The following is a 17,038-nucleotide window of genomic DNA, read 5'->3' as shown; positions in this document are numbered from 1 at the left end:
GCTATAGATTTAGCACATAGCTTTTACTGAAATGGTGCTTCTTCAAATAACAGCACCTTGCCTCTAAGACTACTGTTCTGTTTCTACTACAAAACAAACAATACAAGGGCATTGATTTGAACTGAAGGATTGAGAATCTAATAAATTACAAGCCTTAGACATCTTTGCAAATAAGGATATGGAGAAAATAGGAAGGATCAACCTAGGGATTTTCCCCAGGTTCAGGGTTACCATCTAACCATCTTATTATAACATCTTGCTTATTTCTCACTCGTAGACATGTAGATTTACAAGAAAAACAAACAACCTGTAGAATAGTCTCTTCTGACAGATTTTGAAGTCAGCAGTCTAACAGTAAAACACTGTTTGTCATTATAAGAAGGGGCAAACAGCTTGACAGCACTTGCAATGACCACAAGCAAAGGCCCAATGTTAGTAAAGGTAAAAATAACACAACACCAGGTTATAGTCCAACAGGTTTCTTTGGAAGCACTAGCTTTTGGAGCGCTGCTCCTTCATCAGGTGGCTCATGGAGCAGGATCATAGTACACAGAATTTATAGTAAAAGATCAGAGTATCATACAACTAGTGTGATTAATTGAACAATTAATCACATAGTATGGGTTGCAGATCAGGATTCATTAATATGGGCGGCACAGTGGCACAGTGGTTAGCACTGCTGCCTCATAGCGCCAGAGACCCGGGTTCAATTCCCGCCTCAGGCGACTGACTGTGTGGAGTTTGCACGTTCTCCCCGTGTCTGCGTGGGTTTCCTCCGGGTGCTCCGGTTTCCTCCCACAGTCCAAAGATGTTCAGGTCAGGTGAATTGGCCATGCTAAATTGCCCGTAGTGTTAGGTAAAGGGTAAATGCAGGGGTAGGGGTAGGGGTATGGGTGGGTTACGCTTCGGCGGTGCGGTGTGGACTTGTTGGGCCGAAGGGCCTGTTTCCACACTGTAAGTAATCTAATCTAATATGTAAATCCAGGAACATTTTTCAAGTCACATTCCCGAGACAACGTAAGGTTTCAAAAAAAGGTGACATCTCAGCTCAGAGAATGTCTTAAAGGTGTGACTGACTGCCTACAGATTGTGTGCTTTTTGAACAAAATAGCGTGTGTGTGTGTGTGTGTGTGCATCAGCTTGACAGAGTATGTGCGTATGAGAGGGTATGCGCGTGAGTGTGTATATGTACATGTCTGAGAGAGACTGTGGGCATGAGAGATGGCTGCATGAGTAATGAGTGTATGTGTGTGTGTCTGTGTGTGTGTCTGTGTGTCTGTGTGTGTGTGTGTGTCTGTGTGTGTGTGTGTCTGTGTGCAGTGTAGTGGGGTCCAGTCGACCAGGAACATTCTTTGTCGTAATGGACATTTCAGCACTCTACACCAGCATCCTCCACAATGACCGCAATGCTGCAACAAACTCAGTCCTCAGTACCAACTACTTAGCAATCTCCAGGCACCATCTTACAACTCATCTGCTTCATCCTCAACCATAACATTTCCATGTTAGACAACTAATTCTTCATCCAGACACATGAAATAGCCATGGGGACTAAACTTGCATTCCAAAATGCCAACATCTTTATGCACAAATTCGATCAAGACTTGTTTTCTGCACAGGACCTCCAACCAAAACTATACACCAGATATATTCACAATATTTTCTTCCTGAGGATCCATGGCGAAAAGTCACTGGAACAACCGCACAGTGATATCAACAAGTATCATCCCATCATCAGACTTATCACGGACTACTCTTTAGTATCTGTCTCATTCTTAGACACACGCATCTCCATCTAGGTTGGGCGCCTCAGTACCTCACCCTACTACGGATAACCTCACATTGCTGCCCTTCCCAAACTTCCACCCTAAACATCTTAAAACAGTCATCCCCTATGGATAGACAGGATCTGTTCAGATGAGAAGGGATATGATAGACACCTGAAGATGTTGAAGGATGCCCACATAAGAACAGGGTATGATGCCAAACTTTTCGATTGCCAACATGCCATAGTGAGAAAACATAATGACCTCCTCAGGAGGCAGACACGAGATATGACCAATAGGGGACCCTTCATTCCAGGGAGCAGAGAAATTACGCTATGTTCTTCGCGGCCTGCAACACACCAATTATTGATGAAGATGAGCACTTCACCAAAATCTTCCCTACGCCTCAACTTCTCACCTTTAAGCAACTGCCAAACCTTAAACAGATCATTGTTTGCAGCAAACTGCCTAGCCTTCAGAACAACATTGATCACAACACCATACAACCCTGTCATGGCTACAACAGCAAGACATGTCAAAGTATCAATATAGATACTACCTTTACACGTGGGGACTCCACCCACCACATGTGCGGCATATACTCATGTGACTAACATTGTCTGTCTCATATACTGCAAGCAAGGATGCTCCGAGGCATGGTACATTGACGAGACCAACCAGATGCTACAACAATGGATGAATGGACCTTGTGCAACAATTGCCACTCAGGGATGTTCCCTCCCAGTCGGGGAACACTTCAGCAGTCAAGGACATTCGACCTCAGGTCTTAAGGTGATCATCCTCCAAGACTACTTTGGAATATGCAAGAATGCAAAGTCGCTCAGCAGAGGCTGATAGCCAAGTTCTGTATCCATGATGATGGCCTCAACCGGGATCTTGGGTTCATTTCACACGACAGGGGACCCCTTTATACAATCCAATACACACACACACTCATGCGCACACTGTCTCACAGGCATATACTCCATCACACTCGCATGCGCACACGCACACGCACACACACTCTCTCACTCTCTCTGTCCCTCATGCAAGCACACACGCATATAAATCTATGGGGTTAATTTGCATTTTCAAATACATGCCATTTTGTTCAAAAAGCACAAAGTTTGTAACCAGTCAGTCCATGTGACTTTTTATAAATTCCTACTTTGGAAATAGACTCTAACCTTACACTTCTAATGCATTGTCTGAGCTGAGATGTCACCCTCTTTTTTTAAAACCTTAAGTTATCTCGGAAATGTGACTTGAAAGAAGTTCTGGCATTTACATATTAATGAATCGAAAACTGCAACCCATTCTAAGTGCTTAAAGACTTAACAGCAATCTGGGTTTGCTCAATACGTTACATCAGTGTGATGACACTTTGATTTTTTACTATAAATTCTGTGTCCTATGATCTTGTCCCACTAGCTCCCTGACGAAGGAGCAGCACTCTGAAAGCTTGTACTTCGAATAACCCTGTTGGACTATAACCTGGTGTTGTGTGATTTTTAACTTTGTCCACCCCAGTCCAACACTGGCACCTTCACACCAATGTTAGTAAGCAGAGCTATAGTGACCTATTGAAGATAGTTGCAGATAGGATGTTTTCCACAATGTGAATTCATCCAATCAGAGAGATCCTGCTGTCCTGCTATTGAAGCATCCAACTCATACAGTCATAGAGTCATAGAGATGTACAAGAAGGAAACAGACCCTTCGGTCCAACTCGTCCATGCCAACCAAATATCTTAAATCGATCTAGTCCCACCTGCCAGCACTTGGCCCATATCCCTCCTAAACCTTCCTACTCATATACCCATCCAGATGCCTTTTAAATATTGCAATTGTACCAGCCTCCACCCTTCCTCTGGCTTCTCATTCCACACGCACACCACCCTCTGTATATCTTATCTCTTTCCCCCTCACCTTAAACCTATGCCCTCCCCCACCCCAGGGAAAAGATCTTGCCTATTTACCCTATCCATGCCCTTCATGATTTTATAAACCTCTATAAGGTCTCCCCTCAGCCTCCGACGTTCCAGGGAAAACAGCCCCAGCCTATTCAACCTCTCCCTCTAGCTCAAATCCTCCAACCCTGGTAACATCCTTGTAAATCTTTTCTGAACCTTTCCAAGTTTCACAACATCCTTCCAAAAGGAAGGAGACCAGAATTGCACGCAATATTCCAAAAGTGACCTAACCAATGTCCTGTACAGCCGCAACATGACCTCCCAACTCCTGTACTCAATACTCTGACCAATAAAGGAAAGCATAGCAAACGCCTTTTTCATTGTCCTATCTACCTGCGACTCCACTTTCAAGAAGCTATGAACCTGCACTCCAAGGTCTCTTTGTTCAGCAACACTCCTTCAGACCTTACCATTGAGTGTATAAGTCCTGCGTTTATTTGCTTTCCCAAAATGCAGCACTTCACATTTATCTAAATTGAACTCCATCTGCCACTCCTCAACCCATTGGCCCATCTGATCAAGATCTTGTAATCCTAGGTAACTTTCTTCGCTATCCACTACACCTCTAATTTTGGTATCATTTGAAAACTTACTAACTGTACCTCTTAGGCTCACATCCAAATCATTTATATAAATGACCAAAAGTAATGGACTCAGCACCAATCTTTGTGGCACACCACTGGTCACAGGCCTCCAGTCTGAAAAACAATCCTCCACCACCATCCTCTGTCTTCTATCTTTGAGTCAGTACTGTATCCAAATGGCTAGTTCTCCCTGTATTCCATGAGATCTAACCTTGTTCACCAGTCTCCCATGGGGAACCTTGTGAAACGCCTTAATAAAATCCATATAGGCCACGTTTACTGCTCGGCCCTCATCAATCCTCTTTGCTACTTCTTCAAAAAATTCAATCAAGTTTGTGAGACATGATTTCCCACGCACAAAGCCATGTTGACTATCTCTAATCAGTCCTTGCCTTTCTAAATACATGGAAATCCTGTCCCTCAGGATTCCCTCCAACAACTTGCCCATCACTAACGTCAGGCTCACTGGTCTATAGTTCCCTGGCTTGTACTTATCACCTTTCTTAAACAATTAAACTTGTTGGACTATCACCTGGTGTTGTGTGATTTTTAACAATCTTGTATGCTTCAATGAGGAGAAAGTGAGGACTGCAGATGCTGGAGATCAGAGCTGAAAATGTGTTCACTCACAATTTAAGAGAATGAGAAACAACCTGCTTCAATGAGGTTGTTTCTCATTCTCTTAAATTGTGAGTGAACTGTGTCTGTACAGCTAACAATCACATATTCCACTCTCAGAAGCTCATTCCCTAAGCTTTCTCAGCCTCCCCATGACAGTATTCAGGTTGGTTATATTTCCCCGCACGTATTTTCCATTGTTTTAACTTCATAGTTCAACATCCTATCAGTTTTTGTAAATATTGCTTTGCATTGCTTGGGCATGTTTGATATGAATCAACTAAGAATCCTAGATTTCTTTCAACCTCATTTTGGCTATTTGAATATGATTCATGAAATGCACATTGTTACTGTGTACTTTGTCAATCTATTTTGCTGCCATGTTTGCTTCGTCTGATCTTATTGGTTTTGGGAATGTATTTCATCTGCAAGCTCAGCAAGACACCCTTAAGAGCACTATTAATAAAGTGTTCTAAAAATATTTTTCCCAATTTAGTTGTTTTAGATGTTCTATTGTGGGTGGCACGGTGGCACAGTGCTAGAGACCCAGGTTCAATTCCCACCTCAGGCGACTGTCTGTGTGGAGTTTGCATATTCTTCCCATGTCTTCCACAGTCCAAATATGTGCAGGTTAGGTGAATTGGCCATGCTAAATTGCCCATAGGGTTAGGTGAAGGGGTAAATGTAGGGGAATGGATCTGGGTGAGTTGCGTGTCAGTATGGATTTGTTGGGCCGAAGAGCCTATTTCCACACTGTAAGTAATCTAATCAAATTTAATGACGTCTTCTATTTCTTGCACAATAATAAACATTCCAAATCAAGATAAGCATTTTCATTTAAGGCTTCAACAACAAAAACAGACATTGCTGCAAAAGCTCAACAGGTCTGGCAGCATGTGTGGAGAGAAATCAGAGTTAACTTTTCGGGTCAAGTGACCCTTCCTCAGAACTGCTTTCTTGAAGTATGGATCAAGACACATGGTGGCTCAGTGATTAGCAATGCTGCCTCACAGCGCCAGGGTCCTTGGTTCAATTCCAGCCTCGGGTGACTGTGTAGAGTTTGCACATTCTCCCCGTGTCTGTGTGGGTTTCCTCCGGGTGCTCCGGTTTCCTCCCACAGTCCAAAGATGTGCAGGTCAGGTGAATTGGCCATGCTAAATTGTCCATAGTATTGGGTGCATTAGTCAGAGGGAAATGGGTCTGGGTAGTTACTCTTCGGAGGGTTGGTGTGGACTGGTTGGGCCAAAGGGCTTGTTTCCACACTGTAGGGAATCTAATCTAAAGACATATTACAAAACAAACAACTGTGGATGGTGGAAATCTGAAATAAACACAGATACTGCTGGAAAAACTATGCAGGTCTGGCAGCATTTGTGAAAAATACATCAAGATGTTTTTATGCATTACATATATTTATTCTGACTCTGAAATTCTTCATTTTGCTAGTTTATATTAGATTATTTGAAGTATCTGTTATAAGGATGTTCAATTTTTGCATTTTCTGAATGTAAAATATTGGCCTTGATGTTGTGGATGTTTCAGCTCTGTCAATGTCTGTTGACTAAAATTACTTTGGAGCCATTCCCTTCACTAATTACTACAATTCCAGAGTTTAGAAATGTGGTTTGCGCCATAGTGGCAGGTATGAGCAGTGCAGCTTTGATACCAGCTTATCTTGCTGATACACCTTCTTTACTGGGGTGCCACTTTAACTTGTACTTACTGTGCTTTAAAATCAAATTAAACTTGATTGCCTATCAACAATGTAACTTTCCCTAACTTGTTGCTCAGGGATAGACAAGGAGGAGGCTGGAATAACACAGCAAGCCAAGCAACATCAGGAGGTGGAGAAGTCAACACTTTGGGTTTAACCCTTTTTCAGGATTGGGGTGGGGATGGGGGTGGGGGGGGGGGGGCTGCAGATGGTGGCGGGGGAAGGGTTATAAGTGGGGAGGGGGCAGTGTAGTGAGGTAGTGCGAGGTGAATACAGATGGTGGGTACGACCTGCTCGGTCGATGGGAGGAATGAATCTGGTTGATAGCTAGAAGGAAGGGTAGGTTGGAGGGATGGAAGGGAAGAGGTGGGGATGGGAAGGGAGGGTATTTGAAATTGGAGAACTCAGTGTTGAGTCCTCCAGGCTGTAGGCTGCCCAGGTGGGAAATGTGGTGTTGTTCCTCCAATTTGCAGTCTGATTCACTGTGGTAATGGAGGAAACTGAGGATGGACATGTCAGAGAGGGAGTGGGAAGGGGAATTGAAATGGGCAGTGACAGGGAGGTCAAGCTGGCCCTTATGGGCCTGGCTGAGATGTTTGACAATATGTTCCCTAAGTTAATGTTTGGTCTCACTGATGTATCCCAGAAGCACTGGATACAGTAAATTAGTTTGGAGGAGAGGCAGATGAATCTCTGTTTCACCTGGGAGGACTGGGTGAGGCCCTAGATGGAGGTGAGGGAGGTGGTATGCCGGCAGGTTTTCCATCTTTGATGGTTGCAGGGGAAGGTACCGGGGTTCGGAGGAGGGTTGCCACAAATCAAGGAGTGGCAAAGGGAAGGCAGAGAGGGGTGAGGAGGGGGAGATGTTCTGGGTGGTAGTGTCTACTTGGAGGTGGCAGAAGTGTCTGAAGATGACACATTGGAAGCATAGATTAGTGGGGTGGAAAGTGAGGACAAGAGGGACCCTGTCTTTATTATGTTTGGGGGGTGTTTAGAGCAGTGAAGCAGGGAATGGAGGAGATGCAGTGGAGGGACGTCTGGATGACAGCGGGGTGGGGAGGGAAGCACATTGTTTAAAATAGCTGGATATCTGGGATGCTTGGGAGTAGAAAGTCTTGTCAGAGCACAAGCAACAGAGACGGAGGAATTGGGAAAACAAGATGGAGTTTTTGAAGGATATTGGTTGGAAGGAGATGTACTCCAGGTAGTTTGTGGGTTTGTAATAAATTTCAATCCGTAAACTGTTGCTGGGGATGTAAATGGAGAGGTCATGAAAGGGAAGGGTGGTGTCCAAGGTAGACCAAGTAAATTTAAGTGCAGGGTGGAAGTTGTTGGCAAAATCAATGAACTGCAGCACCAATGCAGTCATTGATTCCACCCCTGACCTCCCAGTCAGTACCCATTTCAATTCCTCTTCCTATTCCCTTTCCGACATGTCCATCCTCGGTCTCCTCCATTGCCACAGCGAATCAGAACGCAAATTGGAGGAACAACAGTTCATCTTCCACCTGGGCAGCTGACAGCCTGGAGGACTCAACACTGAGTTCTTCAATTTCAAATAACCTTCCCACCCACCCCCCGACTCCCTTTCCAGCTCCGATTCCTCCCTTTCTTCCCTCTGACCAACCCTTCCTTCTAGCTACCATCTGCATTCATTCCTCCCATCGACCCACCACCTGTATTCACCTACCACTACCTCACCATTCTGCCCCTCTCCCCAACCATAGCCCTTCCCCACTCTTTATCTGCAGCTCTCCCTACCCCACCTCCATTCCTGAGGAAGTTATACTCGTAACGTTGACTTCACCACCTCCTGGTGCTGCCTGGCTTGCTAAGTTATTCCAGCCCCCGCCTTGTCTACTTTTGATTCCAGCATCTGCAGTATTTTTTTGTCTGTAACTTGTTGCTCAGTGATAGCATTCTTGCTTCTGAGTCAAAAGGTCATAAGTTCAATTTCCACTTCCAGGTCTATACCATCAAATCAAATCTGGCAGCCTAGCATACTGCTGTCCCACCTCCCTATGAATTCCTCAGACTTACCTGAAATCTGCTGCATGGATAATCTAATCTCTTTCAGAGCTGCCTGTAGTCACAGTGAAGGCCCCACTCAAGTATCGTTGATTGGTATTTCAGAGCTGACAGCCAATGAAGGTGAAACTTTCTTTTCTCTGATGGGAGTGGGAGATACTCTTGATCTTAGGCAGATAACACCCCACAGAGCAGTAAATGGTTCAAGGGCAGCCAGAGTTGGTGTTGATGTTTTCCCTATCAACCCTAAAATGGCAGGGTGGGAAGTCATGCCACTCAAAAAGTCCTGTCCCATATTTCAAATGAGATTTTAATCAAGAACCACCCATTCTTCTCAAATACATACTCAGAAAAAAAATGGCATTACTTCAAGCTCTGCAACTGAATTTTCTTTCTTTAGTCCCTGCCAGAATGACCATGCAGTAGCACCAGGTGTGATGTTTGCACAGAACAAAATGGCACTATCAAGCCAAAAAGATGTTCTGTTTATCACACACATGAGTACTCTGGTAAATGAACTTCAGTGATGTGTAATGATGGGAATGTAAACAATACATCCCAAAGACTGGCAGATTGCATCAACAACATGGCCCTTCAGCTGTCTGCAACAGGCAAGGCACTGACTATACAAACCAGACCATGCTCACAAAATCCAAAACATAGTGTTCAACATTCGATGTGATTCAATAATTAGGCAATATTTACTAAGTAATCCTGAGTATGGGATTGTGTTGACCTGCAGTTTAAAATTATCGTGGCTCTCAACGTGATGCACTTTCTATCGAGACAAAATATAAAATGGAAATATTTTACATAAATTGCTGAAAAAAAATTTTAAAAAGTTACTGCAAAGCTAGACAATTAAAATAAATACCAAAAAGCTTTAACACTTAAAAGGCTTAAAGGCTCCATCTTACATGAAGCACAAAGTCCAAGTACATTGTAAACAGATGGAAATCATACTGTGCTTAATTTAAATGCACTGCAATGTTTCATTGAAACCTGTGCCCGAGTTTGATGATGATACTTTCAATCAATTCAAATGCCTACCAAGAAGCTCCTATCAAAAGTGACAAAGATCCAGTGATATGGATCTGCAATTGATTTATCCAATTGTCAATTACTCATTCCATTCCAGTGACACTGGCCATATGGCAGGCTAGACAACATACCTTAAGGCTTTCTTTATTTACTCTTAGCTTTATTGAAAGGGATTTAGCTAAGTGAGGCTGGAGAGTCATATTTCAACACATAGATTCAAAGCATATCAGTAAGGTTTCCCTTATGGTTCTGTAGCCTTTACTTCCTGAACCTTAAGATACAATACAGTGTTCACAAAGTAACTTAATGGCAAAGGTTAAGATTGAAGAGCTTGTGAATAAATGAGCAACAATAAAGGCATGTTACCAAAAACAAATATTGAAAGTCACGTTTAAGCTGTGAAGATTTTTGCTTTGTTTGCATTTTGTTCCACCAATAGTTTTATAAATATATTTTATCGTATCAGGTGACCATAGAGGTCATGGTGCCCATAATGCTTTAGAGAAGTATTATTTACAGGAAAAGGTATTATCAGGGTGGCTAACTTTTAAGAAGTAAATCCAGGTGGACTTTGGCCTACCGGGGGTTAGGGTGGAGTAGTGGGGTGAAGGGTGGTAGTCAGTGAGTGAGAGTTGGTAAGGTGTAAAGAGGAACTCCAGCATCTCACTAAGAGAAAGAACTTGCATGTATACTATCAGCCTGGCAGTGCCACTTTCTCTGCATTTGCTTTTCTCCTTGAAGTCACTAGCAGGAGCATGGAGAACCTTCGCAAGAAGGAAAAGGAAGCAAAGGCAGTGGAATATTACTTAGTTTTCTTTCCTCCTCTCCCTGACACACACAATTCTTAGCCCCTTCTACTCCATGGACACACAGTACTTAGTCCCCAACCCCCATTAAATACACAATAATTAGCCTCTTCTTGCCTCATTCCCACAAACAGTAATTAGCACTTCCTCCACCTCTCACACACAGAATACAAAGAACAAAGAAAATTTACAGCCCAGGAACAGGCTCTTCGGCCCTCCAAGCCTAGGCTGATCCAAATCCACTGTCTAAACCTGTCACCCAATTCGTAAGCATCTGTATCCCTCTGCTCCCCACCTACACATGCATCTGTCCAGACACAGCTTAAATGAATCTACTGTGCCTGCCTCTACCACCTCTGCTGGCAACGCATTCCAGGCACCTACCACACTCTGTGTAAAGAATAATTAGCCCCCGTCTCCCTCCCCTTACACAAAGTAGTTAGCCTCCTCTCACATACACAGTAAATAAGCCCTTCTTTCCCATCTCCCCAAACATACAGAAATTCGCATCCCTTCACCCACACACTGTAATTGGCACCTTCTCCCTCGCAAATACAGTATTTAGCCCCTCTCTGCACCCACACAGAATTAAGGATTAGTGGTGCTGGAAGAGCACAGCAGTTCAGGCAGCATCCAAGGAGCAGCAAAATTGACGTTTCGGGCAAAAGGAAGGGCTTTTGCCCGCAATGTCGATTTTGCTGCTCCTTGGATGCTGCCTGAACTGCTGTGCTCTTCCAGCACCACTAATCCAGAATCTGGTTTCCAGCATCTGCAGTCATTGTTTTTACCTTGTTTTTACCACACAGAATTAAGTCCATATTTCTCTATCAATGTCCTATAGGGAAAGATACCTGCATTGGCACCTGGTCTTGTTTACATGTGAGTCCAGAGCCACAGCAATGTGTCTGTCTCTTAAGTGTCCTCTGACAAGGCCTAGCAAGTGACTCAGCTGTATCAAATTACTACCAAATCGAAATGCAATGGAACCGGATGGACCAACCAGCATCGACCTAGACATTGGAACTGACAAAGGCAAACACAGCACTATCAAAGCTGCAAAGTCCTCCTTGGGAGAATTATTTAGAGAAAAATAATGTGCAGCTTGGAGGTGGAGGGCCCAGACGTTCAGGAAAGCAATTCTTCCACAGCTGGCTTCTTATCATCAGGAGGCTTGTGAAATCTGTAAGTCAAAAGAGTGGTAGAATAAAAATTGCTTATCAATGAGGCAAGAATAGGCAGTAATAAGACTGAATGCAGGCACATAGGTCCCACGTCAATATCTAGTGAGATTCTTGGCTTGCCATTCAAAACTTGAGTGGAGAATCAGACTGTATTTTTTTGCGGTATTGAGATTCTCATTTTTCTGACCTCACCATATTTTCCCAACTGTCTTGCCATTGCTAATGTCTTTCAGAGGATGAGAAAATTCAGGTCAAAGTTTTCCATTATTCCTTGCATTGACTTACTGAATCCAAAACTGTTGCAGAGTGATGGGAATGAGCATTGTGTGCTGAAAATAATTCCAGATAACTGGTGCTTTGGGATTCCAGACTTCCAGCTTGGAAAGCAGGACAGATGGTGCCCTGGGGAAAATTTGTTTAGGCAATTGTTATGCATTAAAAATATGGGACAATCTGAAAAAATATAGGATGGTTGATTATGACAATGTAGGTCCAGCAGGAGCAAAGTCACTGATGTGACCTAGCAATCACATGATCCAACGTAAAGGATCGCATGACGCTACACCAAAGATCCTGTTCCACTTCAATTTTTAAGTACCTTTTCAGCATTAGTAGCAATGTCTAAAAACTACACACGACAAAATAAAGAATTTGGGTCCAACACTGGTGCTCGTAGAGTTGATCAATTCCCAGGGCAGTTGAACTCAGGGTCCTGAAGCATACCATACATTCAGTGTGCTTGCTGCTCACCAATATGCCAGCAGGCTCATTAAGGCCACTCCTTTTTATTATGTTTAGTCAAGCTTCCAATAATACAGCTAGTGTACTTGTGCTGTGCTTACTAACAGGTATTGTAAGACAGAGTTTATAAAAATACTTGCAATATTTTACCTGAATATTTTCATCATGACATTCTTTCACATTTTGGGCAAGTTTTCTTTTGCAGTGTGATCTTTTCCCTGAGAGGGAGAGTCCTGACAGGAGAAACTTTGGGCAAAAGGTTGCTGGAACCATGGCTGTGGGAATGGGAAGGGGAATGGGAATGGGGCAGGGAGGGGTGCTGCTGGTAAAACACATAGATCCACATGGGGCCAGCTCCCTGATTAGAGGCAGGTTGAGGTTCTTGAGACGCTCATTGCAATAGAGACTTCATTTGGCTGTGGAATCAATGCTTTCAGATTTTGAATGCCTCAGTAAGTTGCAGAGTAGTTAAGCTGTGGAATCAGCCACAAGGATTGGCTGTGCAACAATCAGGGAGCTTGTCTACTTGGGTACTGGACGTGGTTGAAGAGGCTGCAGCTAGGCAAAAGGGCACCTCATGTTTGCAGATGGTATTGCCCAGTTTAAAGGGTTTACGATCAGATGCTCAGCTTCATGGAGATGTCTGAGCACCAATGGCTGCTAGGATTGCATGTCTCTAGGCAGGTGGTGGTGGAGATGTGTGGCCTGCTAGAACAGAGGTTGACAGCAATAAGAGGTGGCATACACCCAATGCCCATTGTGTTAAGGGTGACATTGGTGTTGCTTTCAGCCTGTCCTCCTCAGCCTCTCAGGTTCCACGTGTACCACCTTGTAACAGAAAGATGTATGGCTGATACAAGCTCTTTCTTCATTACCTTGTACTTGCCTGAATGCTGTACATGTGCCTTTTAAATGAGGTATCATGGTGAGCTATTGCTGCAACGACCCAGCAACCACTCTTCAATGATTAGCTTCCCTGCTTGCTTCTCTTAAATGGCTCTTCCTCTTAAAATTGTTGAGGCCATCTGCCTGTACATGCTGATGATCCAGATAACATCTCTGACCTATGGTCACCTGCCCAAAGCTAAAATACTGGCCTTTGGGTTGAAACCTAAGAATTTTTACTCTGGAGCACCGTACTACAGTGCCACAATGACATATGATGTAGAAGTTTACCACACCTTCTACAGCTGTGTTGATTTAATTATGATAATGGCTGTCTTCAATCCATTAGTATCATTACAACTAGAGTACTTATGGCTTTATAATAATCACCCAACATATTAATAATATTAATATAATTTCAAAAGTGCAATCTATTATAATTCCAAAGAATGTAATATAATTTGTTTTTGTTTGTTAGAGTCAGGAATATCACGATTTTTATCCACTTTATCAGAATGTCAATCTTTTCATCATTAAGAGTAGATGCAGTGTTCTATCTGGACAATATATCTTCTGTATCCTATGGGAATGATACTATTGTGGTTATGTAATTCAGAAGCCTGAGCTAGTGTCCCAGTAGGATAAAAGTTAAAATTCCATCTGGAAACATGGGAATTTAAATTGAATTTTCAACAGATGAGAATTTGGATTGTTGCAAAACCATCTGTTTCACTAAAATCTTTATGAGAGTACCGAGACTGCAGTGGCTCAGTTAAGAAGGCCCATCACTACCTTATTATGTCAGCTGGGAGGAACTATTTAGTATTATCTTTTCCAGTGTCAGTTGCCTCTTGATAATGAGAAATAAACCTTAAGCATTAAGAATTTTCCATCTCTTACGGCAGCTAACCCAATGGCTTTGGTCTGTACTTAACTTTGGGTATTTTATGTTACCTGTTATTAAATTTATATTTCCTAACAGCAATTAAGATTCCATTAATCCGTTTCCTGGCCTTGTGTTTAAAATGCAGGATGAGTGTACAGACCATCCGGAATGTGTTCAGTGTTGAAAATGGCTACCGTCTCTCAGATGATCAGATTGTAAACCACTTCCCCAACCATTATGAACTGACCAGGAAGGACTTGATGATTAAGAACATAAAGCGTTATCGCAAAGAACTTGAAAAAGAGGGAAGCCTCTTGGCAGAAAAGGATGAAAATGGAAAATATGTTCACTTAGGTATCTGAGTTGTATGTATATCCTATAGTCATTCGCGAACAAAGTGGCAAAATAATCTAAATTAATTAACAATATATTTAAAACAATTTATATCTTTATGTTTTCATGGGTTGTAGGATATCTAGGCTAGCATTTATTTCCATCTATATAGACACTGATGTAGGTGCTGCTGAGCTGCCCTCTTAAAACATCACAATACTTTGGGTGTAAGGACACCCACAGTGTTTTTAAGAAGGTGTCCAACGTTTTTCTCCAGTGACAAGAAATATGAAATACTTACAAATCAAGATGGTGCGTGACATGGAGGAGAATTTGCAGTTGATGGTATTTCCATGCAATTGCTGCCTTTATCCTTCTAGGTAGACTTGTGAGTTTGGAAGGTGCTGTGAGATAAGCATTGGTGAGTTGCTGCTCTGCATTTTGTAGGTGGTACACACTGCTGATGAAGGGTTGAATGTTGAAAATGTTGAATGTGGTGCCAGTTAAGCAGGCTGCTCTGTCCTAGATGATATCAGGCTTCTTGCATGTTGTTGGAGCTGCACTCATCCAGGCAAATGGAGATTAACCCGTCACAATCCTGACCTGTGCCTTGTTGATAGTAGATAGGCTCTGGGGAGACTGGAAGTGAGTTACCTGCTGCAGAATTCCAAGCCCCTGACCTGCTGTAATAGCCGCCATATTTAGACGGCTAAACTAATTCAGTTTCTTTTCAATGGTAACCCCCAGGGTGTTGATAGAAGAAGATTCCTCAATGGTAAAGCGATCTACATTAAGAGGCAGTAGTTAGATTCTGTCTTGCTGGAATAGTTGTTGCCTTTTTTATGAAGCAGACCAATTCCCTCTAATATATTAAGAAAATGGTCTAGACCCTAACTTTTTCTTATTTTAAAGGTAAGTGTAAGACATTGTATTCCAGATGCAATTCAATTGGTCAAACTACCAGGCTTGAAACAAAACATGTTTCATTACTTAGCTCTCCTGGTTTCATTTCTTTCCCTTTTTTTAGTTTTCCCTTTATATGGAATGCCTAAAGAACCAGTTATGACTGTTATTTCACTCTTTTCCTCATTGTTAATAATAATTCAAAACACTTGACTTTCAACTTGAGCCCTCCTCACTTTTTCTACCTTAGCTTGAATTGCTTTGTGCATTGCGTTATGGAATTGCTCTTAGCAATGAGCTGAAAAAAGGCAGATGGAGTTCAATTTGAATAACTGTGGGGTATTGCATTTTGGTACAACAAACAAGGATAAGCCTTATACAATTAATGATAGGGCCTTGGGTAGTGTTGCAGAACAGACCCTTTAGCCCTCAATGTTGTAATGATCTATGGAACCAATCTGAAGCCTATCTATCCTACACTATTCCATTTTCATCCATATGTTTATCCAATGACCATTTAAATGCTCTTAAAGTTGGAGAGGCTACTACTGTTGCAGGCAGTGCGTTCCACACCCCTACTACTCTCTGAGTAAAGAAATTGCCTCTGACATCTATCCCAAATCTATCATCCCTCAACTTAAGGCTATGTCCCCTCATGTTAGCCATTACCAAAGGAAAAAGGGTCTCACTGTCCACCCTTTCTAACCCTCTGATTATCTTATGTCTCAATTAAGTCACCTCTCAACCTTCTTCTCTCTTACAAAAACAGTCTTACGTCCCTCAGCCTTTCCTCATAAGACCTTCCTTCCATACCAGGCAACATTGTAGTAAATCTCCTCTGCACCATTTCCAAAGCTTCCACATCTTTCCTACAATGCAGTGACCAGAACTGTACACAATACTCTCAGTGTGGCCACACTGGAGTTTTGTAAAGCTGAAAATGACCTCACGGCTCTGAAACTAAATCCCTTTAACAATAAAAGCTAACACACCGTATGCCTTCTTAACAACTCTATCAACCTGGGTGGCACCTTTCAGGGATCTATGAACGTGGACACAGATCTCTCTGCTCATCTACACTACCAAGAATCTTACCATTAGCCCAGTACTCCTTATTCCTGTTGCTCTTTCTGAAGTGAATCACCTCATACTTTTCCGCATTAAATTGCATTTGCCACCTCTCAGCCCAGCTCTGCAGTTAATTTATGTTCCTCTAACCTGCAACATCCTTCAGCACTATCCACAACTCCACCAACCTCAGTGCCATCCTTTTTACGAAACCGTCTTTCTATGCCCTCATCTAGGTATCCTGTATCCTAGCCAAACAGCTCTTAGCTGGTCGTTCAATCCACTGTTACATTTTAAATTTTCCACTACTCTGTGTGCTTGCTAAGTCTCTGCCAGCCTTTCAACTCTCTTCAAGGTACATTACACCTACAACTTCATAACAGACATGCAGTAGCTATTCCTTGAATAAACTCCACATTTTAATTGTGCCCATCCCCTGCAGTTTCCTTCCCTGTCCTATGCATCCTAAATCTTGCCTAATCACATCATAATTGCCTTTCCCCCAGCAATA

The 17,038-nt window shown here is 42.7% G+C and overlaps 1 protein-coding gene across 1 annotated transcript in view; it reads left to right on the top strand.

Annotated features, from left to right (window-relative positions):
• Positions 1-17,038, top strand: part of LOC140458124 (polyglutamylase complex subunit TTLL1-like) — a 77,572-nt gene that overhangs the window by 11,653 nt on the left and 48,881 nt on the right. Inside the window, exon 3 of the mRNA XM_072552231.1 lies at positions 14,369-14,577. Within this exon, the coding sequence (XP_072408332.1) occupies positions 14,369-14,577 (209 nt within the window). The remainder of the gene's footprint in view (positions 1-14,368; positions 14,578-17,038) is intronic.

Source organism: Chiloscyllium punctatum, chromosome 32 (assembly GCF_047496795.1).
Source record: "Chiloscyllium punctatum isolate Juve2018m chromosome 32, sChiPun1.3, whole genome shotgun sequence".
Lineage (NCBI taxonomy): Eukaryota > Metazoa > Chordata > Chondrichthyes > Orectolobiformes > Hemiscylliidae > Chiloscyllium > Chiloscyllium punctatum.
The sequence above is the reverse complement of the archived record's forward strand: the minus strand, read 5'-3'. Positions and strand labels throughout refer to the sequence as shown.